This window comes from Bombina bombina, chromosome 4 (genome assembly GCF_027579735.1).
Source record: "Bombina bombina isolate aBomBom1 chromosome 4, aBomBom1.pri, whole genome shotgun sequence".
In the NCBI taxonomy this organism is placed as follows: Eukaryota; Metazoa; Chordata; class Amphibia; order Anura; family Bombinatoridae; genus Bombina; species Bombina bombina.
The window spans coordinates 306155233-306172973 of record NC_069502.1 but is presented as its reverse complement, the minus strand read 5'-3'; the positions used below and the strand labels follow the sequence as shown (position 1 = coordinate 306172973).

The 17741-nt window shown below is 40.9% G+C and overlaps 1 protein-coding gene across 3 annotated transcripts in view; it reads right to left on the bottom strand.

Moving 5' to 3' along the window:
- Nucleotides 1-865: 865 nt before the first annotated feature.
- The window catches only part of XRN1 (5'-3' exoribonuclease 1), a 441443-nt gene continuing 424567 nt past the window's right edge, over nucleotides 866-17741 (bottom strand). For all 3 annotated transcript variants that reach the window (XM_053710017.1, XM_053710018.1, XM_053710019.1), the window contains one exon: nucleotides 866-2319. In XM_053710017.1, the coding sequence (XP_053565992.1) occupies nucleotides 2026-2319 (294 nt within the window). In that variant the 3' untranslated portion in view covers nucleotides 866-2025. The remainder of the gene's footprint in view (nucleotides 2320-17741) is intronic.

Sequence of the window (17741 nt, the reverse complement as noted above, 5' to 3'; positions counted from 1 at the left end):
CTATTGTGCCTCTACAATTACAGAGCTGTGTGAGTTCCTAAAAAACCAGTGGGTAATTAATACATGAGTATCAGTTTTCTATAAAAAAGTATTGTATGCAAGCTTCAGTGTCAAATTAAATCACTTTAACTTGTACATTTGTTATATATATATATATATATACACACACAGTATATAAATATATATATATATATATATATATATATATATATATATATATATATATATATATATATATATACACACACAGTATATGTTTGTGTTTTCATGATAGAAAATATTTTAGTCTAATGTCAATTTAAAGGGACAGTCTACAATATAATTTTTATTGATTTAAAAGATAGATAATCCCTTTATTATCCATTCCCCAGTTCTGCATAACCAACACTGTTATATTAATATACTTTTTACCTCTGTGGTTATCTTGTATCTAAGCATCTTCTGACAGCCCCCTGATCACATGACATGATTTTTTATCTATTGAATTGCATTTAGTACTGTGTTGGGCTAACTTTTAAATAACTCCTCGGCGTGAACACATTGTTATCTATATGGCCCACATGAACTATCACTCTCCTGTTGTGAAAAGCAAATACAAAAGCATGTGATTAAGAGGCTGTCTATAGAGCCTTTGAAATAGGCAGACATTTAGAGGTTTCAATGTTATAAAGTATATTAATCTAACAATGTTGGTTGTGCAAAGCTGGGGAATGGGTAGTGAAGGCATTATCTATCTTTTTAAACAACAAATTTAGTGTAGACTGTCCCTTTACGGTTTATCATTCCTACAGTTTGATCATTTATGAAAAAAAAATGTTTTAAAAAGAGGAAACTTACAAAACCAAAGAAAACAGAACATAAAAACTTAATATTTTATAAATCTTTAATTCAAATTGTGTATAAATTTGCAATTTCAGAATGTTGAAATCTGAAAACAAGTTATCGGTACATGCCATGGACTTTTACCTTCATGCCAAATTAAAAAAAACAATTAACAGCACATGCCACACACTTTAAAATATTTGTCAAGTTGCAGGAAAAAAAAGTGAATAAAAAAAATATTTCTTTAGAAAGTATAGAGAAATGAGCACATAAAAGTCTTCCCTTTCATTTTTTTTAATAAAATACTGTTCTGTATAATATCCAATGAAAAAATCCAGTAATTAAAAAAATATCCCAGATTTAAAAGAAAAACAATTCATAAAAGCATTTTGCAAACAAATATTTTCAAAGCTCCGGGAACATGAGGGTAGGGTACGCTACATACTGAATCAGTGTATTAAAAGTAGGTTCAGTTCAACACAGGCTGAAAGAAACAACAAAAAAATGACTGCAGTCTTTTTAGCAGGAAAAAAAAGGCAAAATATTGATATAAAGCAAAAATTCACTATGCTAAGAATACAGAAAAACCTCCCATAAATATAGTGCTCCTCAGCGTATGCTTTATAAACAATAAAAGCAGATAAAACACTGTGTTCTTGCATTAAAATGATATCAATGCTGATAATTAAAGTAACTTTTTTTTTACAAATATATCTATGATTTGCATGGGTCAAAAAGGCAAAAAAAAATAAAATCATACATTATTAACTGCAAAAAAAGGTCAAATGTATTACAAACACCTGAAAATGTATTAAATGAAGCACTTGACAGAATACCGACATAATTCTGCGATGAATACATCAAATTAATTTATCAGCAATTAAACACATATTCTCTTATGAATTCTCAGCTGCTGAATTATAAACCATCAAATGAATCCACAAAGATTGGCTGCTTAAAAAAAAAAGTGTCCCAGAAAGCTACTTTTTAAACATTTACAAATAATTCTGGAATTCTAACACTTTATGAAAATGCAACTTGAAAATGATTCATATATCTAACATTACACTTATACTAGCAGCTTTCAAATAAAAACACACAAGTTAAAGTACAATACAGCAGCACATGCCTACTGTACACAGCAATGTTAAGGCAATATTGCACAGTGGATGAAATGGATTTTTAATGGTCCATTTCTGTTTATTATTGTGAACCTTTTGGTGCACTGAAATTCACTGCTAGTTTTCTTGGTTTTCGTCTGCTAGAAGAACCAGGGGTTGATTTGCTATGAGGAGTACCAGAGGCAGGTGATGATTTGCTCACTGTGGATGAGCGAGCAGTTTGTGGAGATACTGAACTTGCGGAAGAACTATCCAGTGGGATCTGACTGTTCACATCAGGAACAAATCTCTGACCAGTATTTAAATGTCCATGGTAAGCATTTGATGGCTCTCTGGAATCCATATTTTTAGGAGCAGCTACTCTTTGCTTGGTAACCTTTGAGAAAAAGATGATTATTATGTAAGGTTATGATAACAGAGAATACAACCTTTGCAAGTTGAACACAAAATGCTACATTTGTAATGTTTTGTCATAACAGTGACTTGAAATATTGCCAAGGTACTAGATTATAAATGGTAGCTTGTGGTGTGAAAATTTGTTAAAAACAAAAATGTATGCTTACCTGAAAAATGTCTTTCTTTCCGGACATGGAGAGTGCACAACGTCATTCCAATTACTAGTGGGATATTCAAGTCCTGGCCAGCAGGAGGAGGCAAAGAGCACCCCAGCAAAGCTGTTACGTTTAACTGCCTTACCCATAACCCCCAGTCATTCAGCCGAAGGAAATGGAAAAAAGAAGAAACACAAGGGTGAAAAAGGTGCCTGAGGTTTATAAAAAAAATTGCTAATTCATAAAAAGAAGAGAGGACGGGGTTGTGGACTCTCCATGTCCGGAAAGAAATTTATCAGTTAAGCATAAATTTTGTTTTCTTTCCTATGACATGGAGAGTCCAAAACATCATTCCATTACTAGTGGGAACCAATACCCATGCTAGAGGACACGGAATGAACAGGGAGGAAGAAAAAGGCAGGAGGACCTAAACAGAAGGCACCACCGCTTGTAGAACCTTTCTACCAAAAGAAGCCTCAGCCGAGGCAAAGGTATCAAATTTGTAAAATTTGGAAAAAGTATGCAGAGAGGACCAAGTTGCTGCCTTGCAAATCTGTTCCACAGAAGCTTCATTTTTGAAAGCCCAGGAAGAGGAGACAGCCCTAGTGGAATGAGCTGTAACTCTCTCAGGAGGCTGCTGTCCAGCAGTCTCATATGCCAAACGAATCAAACTTCTCAACCAGAGAGACAGAGTAGTAGAAGTGGCCCTCTGACCCTTCCGCTTACCAGAAAAAATAACAAACAGGACAGAAGATAGCCTAAAATCTTTAGTAGCTTGTAAATAAAATTTTAGAGCCTGCACAACATCAAAGTTATGCAAGAGACGTTCCTTTTAAGAAGGATTAGGACAAAATGAAGGAACAACAATTTCCTGATTAATGTTTCGATCCAAAACCACCTTAGGGAGAAAACCCAATTTGGTAAGAAAAACCACCTTATCAACATAAAAAAAACATAAATTATGCTTACCTGATAATTTAATTTCCATCTGTGGGAGGAGAGTCCACTGCTTCATTCATTACTTGTGGGAATTAAGAGCCTGGCAACCAGGAGGAGGTAAAGACACCCCAGCCAAAGGCTTAAATACCTCCCCCACTCCCCTCATCCCCCAGTCATTCTGCCAAGGGAACAAGGAACAGTAGGAGAATATCAGGGTATAAATGGTGCCAGAAGATAATATTAAATTTAGGTCCGCTCCCGGAAAAATGTGCGGATGCAGTGGGCTCTCCTCCCACAGATGGAAATAAAATTATCAGGTAAGCATAATTTATGTTTCCATCTTAATGGGAGGAGATTCTACTGCTTCATTCATTACTTGTGGGAACAAATACCCAAGCTCTAGAGGACACTGAATGAAAAAAACAGGAGGGTAAATGGAGGCGGACCCTATACTGAGGGCACCACAGCCTGCAGAACCTTTCTCCCAAAAGCAGCTTCCGCCGAAGCAAAAACATCAAAGTTGTAAAATGTTGTAAAAGTATGTAAAGAGGACCAAGTAGCCGCTTACAAATCTGCTTCAAAGAAGCCTCGTTCTTAAAGACCCAAGAAGAGGCCATAGCTCTAGTTGAATGAGCGGTATTCCTCAAAGGAGGCTTATGTCCCGCTGTCTCACTCCTCAACCAAAAACATAAGGAAGTCGAAGAGGCCCTCTGACCCCCAAGCTTCCCGGAAAGAGAACAAACAGAGAAAGAAGTTAGACTAAATTCCTACATGATCTGAAGATAGGACTTCAAGGCACAAACCACATCCAGAATTACGTTGAAAACCTAACTTGGTTCCTAAAACAGCCTTATTGGCATGGAAAGTCAGATAAGGAGGGAATTATTGCAAGGCAGAAATCAGATACCCTGCGCGCAGAAGCAATAGCCCATAGAAAAGGAACCTTCCAAGACATCAATTTAATGTCTACTTCATGTATAGGCTCCAACGGAGCCCGTGCAAACCTAAAGAACAAGATTTAAACTCCAAGGAGGAACAATAGATCTTAACACAGGTCTGATCCTAGCAGAGCCTTAACAAGTGACTGCACATCAGGAAGCTCAGCGAAACTCGTGCAGTAACACAGAAAGGGCCAAAATCTGTCCCAGAATAAGAATAAGTAGGTCCTCCACACCTTATGATAGATGCGACGAGCAACTAGCTACGAGCTTGAATGAGAGTAAAAATATCTCAGAAACCCTCTCTTGGCTAGGACAAAGCATTCAATCTCCACACAGTCAGCATCAGAGATCTAAACATAGATGAACAAAGAGACCTTGGTCAGCAGTTCCCTACGACAAGGTAACTTCCACGGAGGAGATAACGACATCCCCACTAGTCCGCGAACCCTAACCTTCGCGGCCAAGACGGAGCAATCAGTATCACTGACGCCTGCTTGATTCGAGCCACTACAGTAGGAAGTAGTGGTAACGGCTGTAAAAGATAAATTGGATTAGACCTCCAAGGCCCCGCTAATGGATCTGTTAGCTCCGCCTGAGGATCCCTGTACCTCGACCCATATCTGGGTAACTTGGTAATGAGATGTCATAAGATCTTCCTCTTGCAAAATTCCGCAAACACTCGGGATGGAGATACCAATCCCCCGGATTGTCTGCTGAGGAAATCCGCTTTCCAGTTGTCCACACCTGGAATGTGGATCACTGACAGCGAACAAATGTGGGTCTCCGCCCACTCCAGATCCGAGATACTTCCCTCATAGCTAGGGAGCTTCTCGTCCCCCCCCTGATGGTTGAAGTAAGCCACTGAGGATATACTGTCTTATTGGAATCTGATAAACTAGGACAAACCCAGCAGAGGCCAAGCCTTCAAAGCATTGTATATTGCCTGAAAATCCAAAATGCAATTGGGAATGAGCTTTTCCTCCTGATTCCATAGGCCCTGTGCCTTCCTGGCACCCCAAACAGCTCCTTCATCCTGACAAACTCGCCACAGTAGTCACAATCACCCAGGATGGTCTTGAGACAGACATCCCTTGGGACAAGGGATCCGGACAAAAACAACAGAGAGCGATTCTCTCAATCTGTTGTCCAGGGAAATCTGTGGAGACATATCCGAATGAACGCCGTTTCAATGCTTCAGTCTGAGGTGAAACCTGGCAAAGGAAATGATGTCCATGCTGGACACCATGAGACCAATCACCTCCATACACCGAGCCACAGATGGCCTTAAGGAGGTCTGGAGGGCAAGACATGTTGAAGTCAGCCTGCAACGTCTCTGGTCTGTTAGAAAAATTCTCATGTCTATGGAGACTATTATTGTATCTGGGAATTCAACCCCGGTACTCAATACAAGAGAATTCTCTCTAGATTTATCTTCCATCCATGGGATCCAAGAAGACAGAGGAGAGATTCCGAATGGTCCACTCTCCGAAAAACGTCTTGTAGAATGCTGCATTGGCCGGGAATCAAACCAGGGTCAACTACTTGGAAGGCAGTTATGCTCACCACTATACCAGCTAGACCAAACAGAAGATCAATAAACTGGAAGTGCTGGTCCAGGAACGCAAACCCTAGGAACTGGAAGTGGTCCTTGAGGATTGGTACGTGAAGGAAGCATACTTCAGATCTATCGTGATCATGAACTGCCTCGAACAAGGGGAAGAATGGACCTACTGTCTTCCTCTTGAACGAGGGGACATTTAAAAACTTGTTTAAGCACTTCAGGTCCAAATCGGACGGAAAGTTTCCTCCTTCTTTGGAACCACGAAAAGGTTTGAATTGTGTCCCAAACCTCTCACTGCAATAGGTACCGGGACAATAACTCCTCAGAGGACAGATCCTGTACGCACCCCAGAAAGGCTTCCCTCCTTTCTGGTCAGAAAGACAGGAGAGAGAAGGAACTGCCCTTGGGTGGCTGAGACTTGAAACCTATCTTGTGACCCTGAGCTATGACCTCCAGAACCCATGGATCCTGCACGTCCATGAACCAAGCGACTGAAAAGAGCGACAGTTCGCCCCCTACACGATCCAGAAGAGGACCGGGGACTGCCCGTTCATGCCAACTTAGACTCGGCGGGCTTCTTGTTCTGCTTGGATTTATTCCAGGACTGAGCCGGCTCCCAAGAGCTCTTGGTTTGTTCAGGCTTAGTGGAGGACTGCTGACATGGGCTTTATCAAAACGAAAATAACAGAAATTGTCCCTTAGACTCGTTTATATTCTCTTGCGGTAGAAGGGCACCCTTGCCCCTGTGACCTTCGAGATAATTGAGTCCAGGTCTGGACCAAATAAAATCATTCCCTTAAAGGGGAGGGAAAGAAGTCATATCCGCAGACCATGACTTCAGCCAGAGCCCGACGGGCCAGAACAGAAAAGGCTGAAGCCTTAGCATTTAGGCAAATAATCTGTCTAATAGCATCACAGATAGAAAGATTTACGGCCTTGAGGGTTGCTAATTCTTTTGAGCAACGTCGAGGGGACCTCTCCACCCCGATCAATCCTATAAGGAGTCACACCAGAAGGTAGTTTCTCCAGCCACCACGGCAGCCTCCGGTTGAAACAAATATCCCGTATGTTGAAAACAAATTTCTTAATAGAGTTTCCATCCTTTATCCATGGGCTCTTAAAATGAAGAGCTATCCTTAAACAGGATAGTAATACATTTAGCAAGGGTGAAGATAGCGCCATCCTTTTTAAGGACGGAACCTCATAACTCCATTGAGAGTCCAGGACCGGGAATGATTAGTTAAAGGTAGTAGAGAAGAACAATCCAGTCCCATTCATTCTTAATAATGTTCGCCATCTAACAGGAGCAGGGAAGGATAAGGTACCACCCTGTCCTCAAACTCTATCTAATTTAGGAATTAAAGGTTCCTCAGGCTTCTGGAACCGCTGAATTCGCCAACAAACTTCCTTTAGAAGAAAGTGCAAATTCCTAAAACTAAAGTCTGGTTCCTCCGCAGCCGGAGGATTAGAGGCAGCAGACTCCGACCCAGAATGTTCATACTCTGAAGTCTCAGAAAGAACTTCATCTTCTGATAACCCTATCGGTTAAATCCAATAAATTATCCGATGTACTCTGGGAAGGAGTGCAATATGTAACCTTTCGCTTGCGCTTAGCAGGGCGAGGTAAAGCATTCAAGGCAGCAGACACCGCCGTCTGAGCTGCGCAGTAACGTATGGTTAAAAAATGGCCTCCTCCAGATGGAGGATTAGCAATGCTATGGGAAAATGCATGTGTAGAGAGATAAGCATGTAGAGTACGCACCTCACTGGACGACAACTCCTCAGAGGTGGACAGCTCAGTGGTATCAAACATGTTTGATATTATCACATTATCAAGGCATATGGAACATAATTGAGGGGCCGGTACTAAGGCCTCCTCACATTATAAACAGGAATTACTCTTTAGGAATAGAGGACGTGCCCTCTAAGTAACAGAATACTCCATCGCTAGTGCAATAACCGGAGAACTATAGTAATAAAACATTTTATTAAAAAAAACTCCACCTTTATATCCCAATGTCTGTGGCACTCACCACCTCCCATGACCCAGACAGTACAGAGAGTTAGGACTCCTCTCTGATAGACACCCGGTTAGGAAAGAATCACATGGTGCACAATGCAGGACCGTCCCTGCTATGAGAAAAAGCGAGCCAAGCTTGTAAGCTGCATAACTCTCAAAGTGAAAGTGAAACCTGTATATTCCATAACAGCCTATGATCCCATGACATCTCACACATAAAGCAGCATAAAATCAAATAAACATATAAAATTATTACCCCCTGTTCAATAATCCCCTCAGGAGATATTAAACCTTGATTCTATACAGATAAAAGGAGTCACACTGTGACCCTGTCTTCTAGCATTTTCATACACGTATAAAAATGAAACAATCTTATCAGAATCTAGGCCATGGAACAGAAACACGGCCTTCCAAGTGTGACAGGTTAGTAGCATCGCTCCTGACATTGACTTGAGAGCAGAAAGCAGGCAGCGAAACTCGTCAATACTGAATGCTTATGGAGCTGTGTATCTGAATCGGGATGGTTTCGCAGACGACACTCCCTGCATCTCCAGACTCTAACTTTCACCCATGCTCTCACTGAGAGGCTGACAGGACTACTTAAAACTCCAGGCCCATTATGAAGACTACTACCCTCCATAAGAGACTACTCCGAATCTTCAGACACTTCTCTGCCAACCTCCTGTGATGAAAGGCAAAGAATGACTTGGGGATGAGGGAAGTGGGGGAGGTATTTAAGCCTTTTGTTGGGGTGTCTTTGCCTCCTCCTGGTGGCCAGGTTCTTAATTCCCACAAGTAATGAATGAAGCAGTGGACTCTCCTCCCATTAAGATGGAAATAAGGTAGGGGGAATCACACTGTAAAGCTGAAAGGTCAGATACTCTGCGAGCGAAAGAAATGGCAACAAGAAACAAAACTTTCCAGGATAACAGATTTATATCAACGTATTGGCTCAAACGGAGCCTGCGGCAAAACTTTGAGAACTAAATTAAGGCTCCACGAGGGATCAACAGGTTTAAACACAGGTTTGATTCTAACCAGAGCCTGTACAAAGGCTTGAACATCTGGTATATCTGCCAGACGTTTGTGTAAAAGGATAGATAATGCAGAAATCTAACCCTTTGGAGTACTGACCGATAAACCCTTATGCAGGCCATCTTGAAGAAAAGACAAAAGCCGGGGAATCCTCAACCAGCTCCAGGAGAATCCCTTAGATTCACACCAATAAAGATATTTACGCCATATCTTATGGTAAATCTTACGAGTAACTGGTTTTCGAGCCTCAGTCATAGTTTCTATGACCGCTTCAGAAAAACCACGTTTGGACAGAACTAGACGTTCAATCTCCAAGCAATAGCTTCAGAGAATCTAGGTTTGGATGGAGGAAAGGACCCTGAAGTAGGTCTTTCCTCAGAGGTAACCTCCAAGGAGGAAGAGATGACATCCGTACCAGATCCGCGAACCAGATCCTGCGCAGGAGCTATTAGAATCACAGATGCTCTCTCCTGTTTTATACGAGTGATGACTCGTGGAAGGGGAGCAAACAGAGGAAACAGATAAGCCAGAGAAAACCTCCAAGGAACCGCTAGAGCATCTATCAGAACGGCCTGAGGATCTCTTGATCTTGAACCGTACCTTGGAACCTTGGCGTTTTGTCCGCCCACTGAAGAATGCAAGTCACCTCCTTCATGGCTAAGGAACTCTGAGTCCCTCCCTGGTGGTTGATGTAAGCCACTGAAGTGATTTTGTCCGATTTGATTCTTATAAACCGGACCAACGACAGTTGACGTCACGTTGATAGAGCATTGAAGATAGCTCTCAACTCCAAGATGTTAATGGAGAGAGAGGACTCTTCCCGAGACTACAGGCCCCGAGCCTTTAGAGGGCCCCAAACAGCTCCCCAGCCTGACAGGCTGGCGTCTGTAGTCACAATTTCCCAAGAAGGTCTCAGAAAGCAATTGCCCCGAGACAGATGTTCCTGTGACAGCCACCACGAGAGTCTCTTGTTAGAGGGTCCAGATTTATACTCTGAGATAAATCCGAATGATCTACGTTCCATTGCCGGAGCATACAAAGTTGCAGCGGTCGAAGATGGAACCGTGCAAAATGAATGATGTCCATAGATTCCACCATCAGACCAATCACCTCCATGCATTGGGCCGCAGAGGACGGAAGGCAGACTGGAGAGAAAAGCAGGAAGCAAGAATCTTGTCTCTTTTGACCTCCGTCAGAAAAATCTTCATGGACAGGAACTCTATTATAGTTTCCAGAAAACACATCTTGGTAGATGGAACAAGAGAACTTTTTTCCAAATTCACCTTCCACCCATGGGAATGAAGAAAAGACAACATCTCTGTATGAGATTGGGCAAGTTGAAAAGATGATGCCTGAACCAAGATGTCGCCTAGGTAAGGCGCCACAGCAATTCCCTGGGATCTGATCACAGCCAATAGCGCCCCCAGAATCTTTGTGAATATTCTGGAAGCCGTGGCTAGACCGAATGGAAGAGCAACAAATTGGAAGAGCTTGTCCAGAAATGAAAACCTCAGATACTGATGGTGTACCCTGTGAATGGGAACATGAAGGTATGCGTTCTTTAGGTCTATGGTCATCATAAACTGACCTTCCTGTACCAAAGGAAGAATGGAACGAATAGTTTCTATCTTGAAGGTCGGAACCCTGTGGAATTTGTTTAGACATTTAAGGTCTAGAATGGGCTGAATGGGCCCTCCTTTTTGGGAACCACAAATAGATTTGAATAGAATCCTAGACCCTGTTCTGCTAGAGGGACAGGAACAATAACTCCCAGAGAAAAACATAATTTATGTAAGAACTTACCTGATAAATTAATTTCTTTCATATTAGCAAGAGTCCATGAGCTAGTGACGTATGGGATATACATTCCTACCAGGAGGGGCAAAGTTTCCCAAACCTCAAGATGCCTATAAATACACCCCTCACCACACCCACAAATCAGTTTAACGCATAGCCAAGAAGTGGGGTGATAAGAAAAAAGTGCGAAAGCATAAAAAATAAGGAATTGGAATAATTGTGCTTTATACAAAAAAATCATAACCACCACAAAATGGGTGGGCCTCATGGACTCTTGCTAATATGAAAGAAATGAATTTATTAGGTAAGTTCTTACATAAATTATGTTTTCTTTCATGTAATTAGCAAGAGTCCATGAGCTAGTGACGTATGGGATAATGATTACCCAAGATGTGGATCTTCCACGCAAGAGTCACTAGAGAGGGAGGGATAAAATAAAGACAGCCAATTCCGCTGAAAATAATCCACACCCAAAATAAAGTTTAAATCTTATAATGAAAAAAAACTGAAATTATAAGCAGAAGAATCAAACTGAAACAGCTGCCTGAAGTACTTTTCTACCAAAAACTGCTTCAGAAGAAGAAAACACATCAAAATGGTAGAATTTAGTAAAAGTATGCAAAGAAGACCAAGTTGCTGCTTTGCAAATCTGATCAACCGAAGCTTCATTCCTAAACGCCCAGGAAGTAGAAACTGACCTAGTAGAATGAGCTGTAATCCTTTGAGGCGGAGTTTTACCCGACTCGACTTAATCATGATGAATTAAAGATTTCAACCAGGATGCCAAAGAAATGGCAGAGGCCTTCTGACCTTTCCTAGAACCGGAAAAGATAACAAATAGACTAGAAGTCTTTCGGAAATTCCTAGTAGCTTCAACATAATATTTCAAAGCTCTAACTACATCCAAAGAATGCAATGATCTCTCCTTAGAATTCTTAGGATTAGGACACAATGAAGGAACCACAATTTCTCTACTAATGTTGTTAGAATTCACAACCTTAGGTAAAAATTTAAAAGAAGTTCGCAACACCGCCTTATCCTGATGAAAAATCAGAAAAGGAGACTCACAAGAAAGAGCAGATAATTCAGAAACTCTTCTAGCAGAAGAGATGGCCAAAAGAAACAAAACTTTCCAAGAAAGTAATTTAATGTCCAATGAATGCATAGGTTCAAACGGAGGAGCTTGAAGAGCCCCCAGAACCAAATTCAAACTCCAAGGAGGAGAAATTGACTTAATGACAGGTTTTATACGAACCAAAGCTTGTACAAAACAATGAATATCAGGAAGATTAGCAATCTTTCTGTGAAAAAGAACAGAAAGAGCAGAGATTTGTCCTTTCAAGGAACTTGCAGACAAACCTTTATCCAAACCATCCTGAAGAAACTGTAAAATTCTCGGAATTCTAAAAGAATGCCAGGAAAAATGATGAGAAAGACACCAAGAAATATAAGTCTTCCAGACTTGATAATATATCTTCCTAGATACAGATTTACGAGCCTGTAACATAGTATTAATCACAGAGTCAGAGAAACCTCTTTGACTGAGAATCAAGCGTTCAATCTCCATACCTTTAAATTTAAGGATTTGAGATCCTGATGGAAAAAAGGACCTTGCGACAGAAGGTCTGGTCTTAACGGAAGAGTCCACGGTTGGCAAGAGGCCATCCGGACAAGATCCGCATACCAAAACCTGTGAGGCCATGCTGGAGCCACCAGCAGAACAAACGAGCATTCCTTCAGAATCTTGGAGATTACTCTTGGAAGAAGAACTAGAGGCGGAAAGATATAGGCAGGATGATACTTCCAAGGAAGTGACAATGCATCCACTGCTTCCGCTTGAGGATCCCTGGATCTGGACAGATACCTGGGAAGTTTCTTGTTTAGATGAGAAGCCATCAGATCTATTTCTGGAAGTCCCCACATTTGAACAATCTGAAGAAATACCTCTGGGTGAAGAGACCATTCGCCCGGATGTAACGTTTGGCGACTGAGATAATCCGCTTCCCAATTGTCTATACCTGGGATATGAACCGCAGAAACTAGACAGGAGCTGGATTCCGCCCATACCAGTATTCGAGATTTTTCTTTCATAGCCAGAGGACTGTGAGTCCCTCCTTGATGATTGATGTATTCCACAGTTGTGACATTGTCTGTCTGAAAACAAATGAACGATTCTCTCTTTAGAAGAGGCCATGACTGAAGAGCTCTGAAAATTGCACGGAGTTCCAAAATATTGATTGGTAATCTCACCTCCTGAGATTCCCAAACCCCTTGTGCTGTCAGAGACCCCCAAACAGCTCCCCAACCTGTCAGACTTGCATCTGTTGAAATTACAGTCCAGGTCGGAAGAACAAAAGAAGCCCCCTGAACTAAACGATGGTGATCCGTCCACCACGTCAGAGAGTGTCGTACAATCGGTTTTAAAGATATTAATTGAGATATCTTTGTGTAATCCCTGCACCACTGGTTCAGCATACAGAGCTGAAGAGGTCGCATGTGAAAACGAGCAAAGGGGATCGTGTCCGATGCAGCAGTCATAAGACCTAGAATTTCCCTGCATAAGGCTACCGAAGGGAATGATTGTGATTGAAGGTTTCGACAAGCTGAGATCAATTTTAGATGTCTCTTTTTTGTCAGAGACAGAGTCATGGACGCTGAATCTAACTGGAAACCTAAAAAGGTTACCCTTGTCTGAGGAATCAATGAACTTTTTGGTAAATTGATCCTCCAACCATGATCTTGAAGAAACAACACAAGTCGATTCGTATGAGATTCTGCTAAATGTGAAGACTGAGCAAGTACCAAGATATCGTCCAAATAAGGAAATACCACAATACCCTGTTCTCTGATTACAGACAGAAGGGCACCGAGAACCTTTGTAAAAATTCTTGGAGCTGTTGCTAGGCCAAACGGCAGAGCCACAAACTGGTAATGCTTGTCTAGGAAAGAGAATCTCAGAAACTGATAGTGATCTGGATGAATCGGAATATGCAGATATGCATCCTGTAAATCTATTGTGGACATATAATGCCCTTGCTGAACAAAAGGCAGAATAGTCCTTATAGTTACCATTTTGAATGTTGGTATCCTTAAATAACAATTCAATATTTTTAGATCCAGAACTGGTCTGAAGGAATTCTCCTTCTTTGGTACAATGAAGAGATTTGAATAAAACCCTAGCCCCTGTTCCAGAACTGGAACTGGCATAATTACTCCAGCCAACTCTAGATCTGAAACCCATTTCAGAAATGCTTGAGCCTTCGCTGGATTTACTGGGACACGGGAAAGAAAAAATCTCTTTGCAGGAGGCCTTATCTTGAAGCCAATTCTGTACCCTTCTGAAACAATGTTTTGAATCCAAAGATTGTGAATTGAATTGATCCAAATTTCTTTGAAAAATCGTAATCTGCCCCCTACCAGGGCCGCACCTTCATGAGGACTTGGGAGCTGGCTTTGGTTTTCTAAAAGGCTTGGATTTATTCCAGACTGGAGATGGTTTCCAAACTGATACTGCTCCTGTGGGTGAAGGGTCAGGCTTTTGTTCCTTATTGTGACGAAAGGAACGAAAACGATTATTAGACCTAAATTTACCTTTAGATTTTTTATCCTGTGGTAAAAAAGTTCCTTTCCCTCCAGTAACAGTTGAGATAATAGAATCCAACTGAGAACCAAATAATTTATTACCCTGGAAAGAAAGGGAAAGCAAAGTTGACTTAGAAGACATATCAGCATTCCAAGTTTTAAGCCATAAAGCTCTTCTAGCTAAAATAGCTAGAGACATATACCTGACATCAACTCTAATAATATCAAAGATGGCATCACAAATAAAGTTATTAGCATGTTGAAGAAGATTAACAATGCTATGAGAATTATGATCTGTTACTTGTTGCGCTAAAGCTTCTAACCAAAAAGTTGAAGCTGCAGCAACATCCGCTAAAGATATAGCAGGTCTAAGAAGATTACCTGAACATAAGTAAGCTTTTCTTAGAAAGGATTCAATCTTCCTATCTAAAGGATCCTTAAAGGAAGTACTATCTGCCGTAGGAATAGTAGTACGTTTAGCAAGAGTAGAGATAGCCCCATCAACTTTAGGGATTTTGTCCCAAAATTCTAATCTGTCAGATGGCACAGGATATAATTGCTTAAAACGTTTAGAAGGAGTAAAAGAATTACCCAAATTATTCCATTCCCTGGAGATTACTTCAGAAATAGCATCAGGGACAGGAAAAACTTCTGGAATAACTACAGGAGATTTAAAAACCTTATTTAAACGTTTAGATTTAGTATCAAGAGGACCAGAATCCTCCATTTCTAAAGCAATTAAGACTTCTTTAAGTAAAGAACGAATAAATTCCATTTTAAATAAATATGAAGATTTATCAGCATCAACTTCTGAGACAGAATCCTCTGAACCAGAAGAACCATTATCAGAATCAGAATGATGATGTTCATTTAAAAATTCATCTGAAAAATTAGAAGTTTTAAAAGATCTTTTACGTTTACTAGAAGGAGGAATAACAGACATAGCCTTCTTAATGGATTTAGAAACAAAATCTCTTATGTTAACAGGAACACTCTGAGTATTAGATGTTGACGGAACAGCAACAGGTAATGAAACATTACTAAAGGAAATATTATCTGCATTAACAAGTTTGTCATGACATTCATTACAAACAACAGCTGGAGGAACAGATACCACAAGTTTACAGCAGATACACTTAACTTTGGTAGATCCAGCACCAGGCAGCGTTTTTCCAGAAGTATCTTCTGACTCAGTGTCAATCTGGGACATCTTGCAATATGTAATAGAAAAAACAACATATAAAGCAAAATTGATCAAATTCCTTAAATGACAGTTTCAGGAATGGGAAAAAAATGCCAGTGAACAAGCTTCTAGCAACCAGAAGCAATAAATAATGAGACTTAAATAATGTGGAGACAAAAGTGACGCCCATATTTTTTAGCGCCAAAAAAGACGCCCACATTATTTGGCGCCTAAATGCTTTTGGCGCCAAAAATGACGTCACATCCGGAACGCCGACACTTTTGGCGCAAAAAACCTTCAAAAATGACGCAACTTCCGGCGACACGTATGACGCCGGAAACAGAAAAAAAAATTTGCGCCAAAAAAGTCCGCGCCAAAAATGACGCAATAAAATGAAGTATTTTCAGCCCCCGCGAGCCTAACAGCCCACAGGGAAAAAAAGTCAAATTTTAAGGTAAGAAAAAAATTGATTTATTCATATGCATTATCCCAAATATGAAACTGACTGTCTGAAATAAGGAACGTTGAACATCCTGAGTCAAGGCAAATAAATGTTTGAATACATATATTTAGAACTTTATATAAAAGTGCCCAACCATAGCTTAGAGTGTCACAGAAAATAAGACTTACTTACCCCAGGACACTCATCTACATGTAGTAGAAAGCCAAACCAGTACTGAAACGAGAATCAGTAGAGGTAATGGTATATATAAGAGTATATCGTCGATCTGAAAAGGGAGGTAAGAGATGAATCTCTATGACCGATAACAGAGAACCTATGAAATAGACCCCGTAGAAGGAGATCATTGAATTCAAATAGGCAATACTCTCCTCACATCCCTCTGACATTCACTGCACGCTGAGAGGAAAACCGGGCTCCAACCTGCTGCGGAGCGCATATCAACGTAGAATCTAGCACAAACTTACTTCACCACCTCCATAGGAGGCAAAGTTTGTAAAACTGATTTGTGGGTGTGGTGAGGGGTGTATTTATAGGCATCTTGAGGTTTGGGAAACTTTGCCCCTCCTGGTAGGAATGTATATCCCATACGTCACTAGCTCATGGACTCTTGCTAATTACATGAAAGAAATATGTCTTTTACACAGTTTAAGAAGGCCTCCCTCTTTATTTGGTTTGAGGATAGTCTTCACGGGAGAAATATGCCACTTGGAGGGCAAGACTTAAATCCCATCCTGTAACCCTGGGATATTATGTCCACCGTCCAAGGGTCTGGGACATCTCGTATCCAGGCTTGACAAAAAAAGAGAAAGCCTGCCCACCACCAGATCCACACTGGAATCGGGGGCTGGTTTAGAGTCAGCAGAAGGCTACTTGTTTTGTTTTCCCTTGTTCCAGAGCTGATTGGATTTCCAAGAAGATCTGCCTTGGAAGAGGAAGAGGAGGACTTTGGTCCCTTAAAGCTATGAAAGGAATGAAAATTAGAGGTCTGATTACCTCTAGGTCTATTTTTCTTGTCCTGAGGTAGGAAAGATCCCTTTCCACCTGTAATCTCTGAAATGATCTCTGCTAGACCAGGTCCAAACAAAGTCTTTCCCTTGTAGGGTAAAGCCAAAAGCTTGGCCTTAGAAGAAACATTGTCAGACCAAGATTTTAACCACAGAGCCCTGCAGGCTACTACTGTGAAGCTAGACATCTTAGCTCCCAGACAAATTATCTGCATATTGGCAAATTAAGAGCTTTGATCCTATTATCCTGGTCTCCTCTACTGTAGTTTACTGTGTAATGAGATCAGACAATATGTCACACCAATAAGATGCAGCTACCGCAACCGTAGCGATAATTGCTGCTGGTTGCCACTGTAGTCCTTGATGAACATACATCTTTTTTAAGTAAGCCTCTAGCTTCTTGTCCATTGGGTCCTTAAAAGAGCAACTATCCTCTATAGGAATAGTAGTTCTCTTAGCAAGAGTTGAAATAGCTCCTTATACCTTAGGTACAGTGCGCCTTGAGTCACAAATAGAGTCAGCAACAGGAAACCTCTTTTAAAAACCGGGGAAGGGGAAAAAGGAACCCTTTGCTTATCCCATTCCTGAGCTATAATCTCAGACATCTTCCTTGGAACAGGAAAAACTTCCTCAGAAGATGGAATCAAAAACTCTATCCAGTTTAGAAGACTTGGTAGGGTTGGCAGCAACCGAAGGTTCAGAGTCGTCTAAAGTAGCTAGGA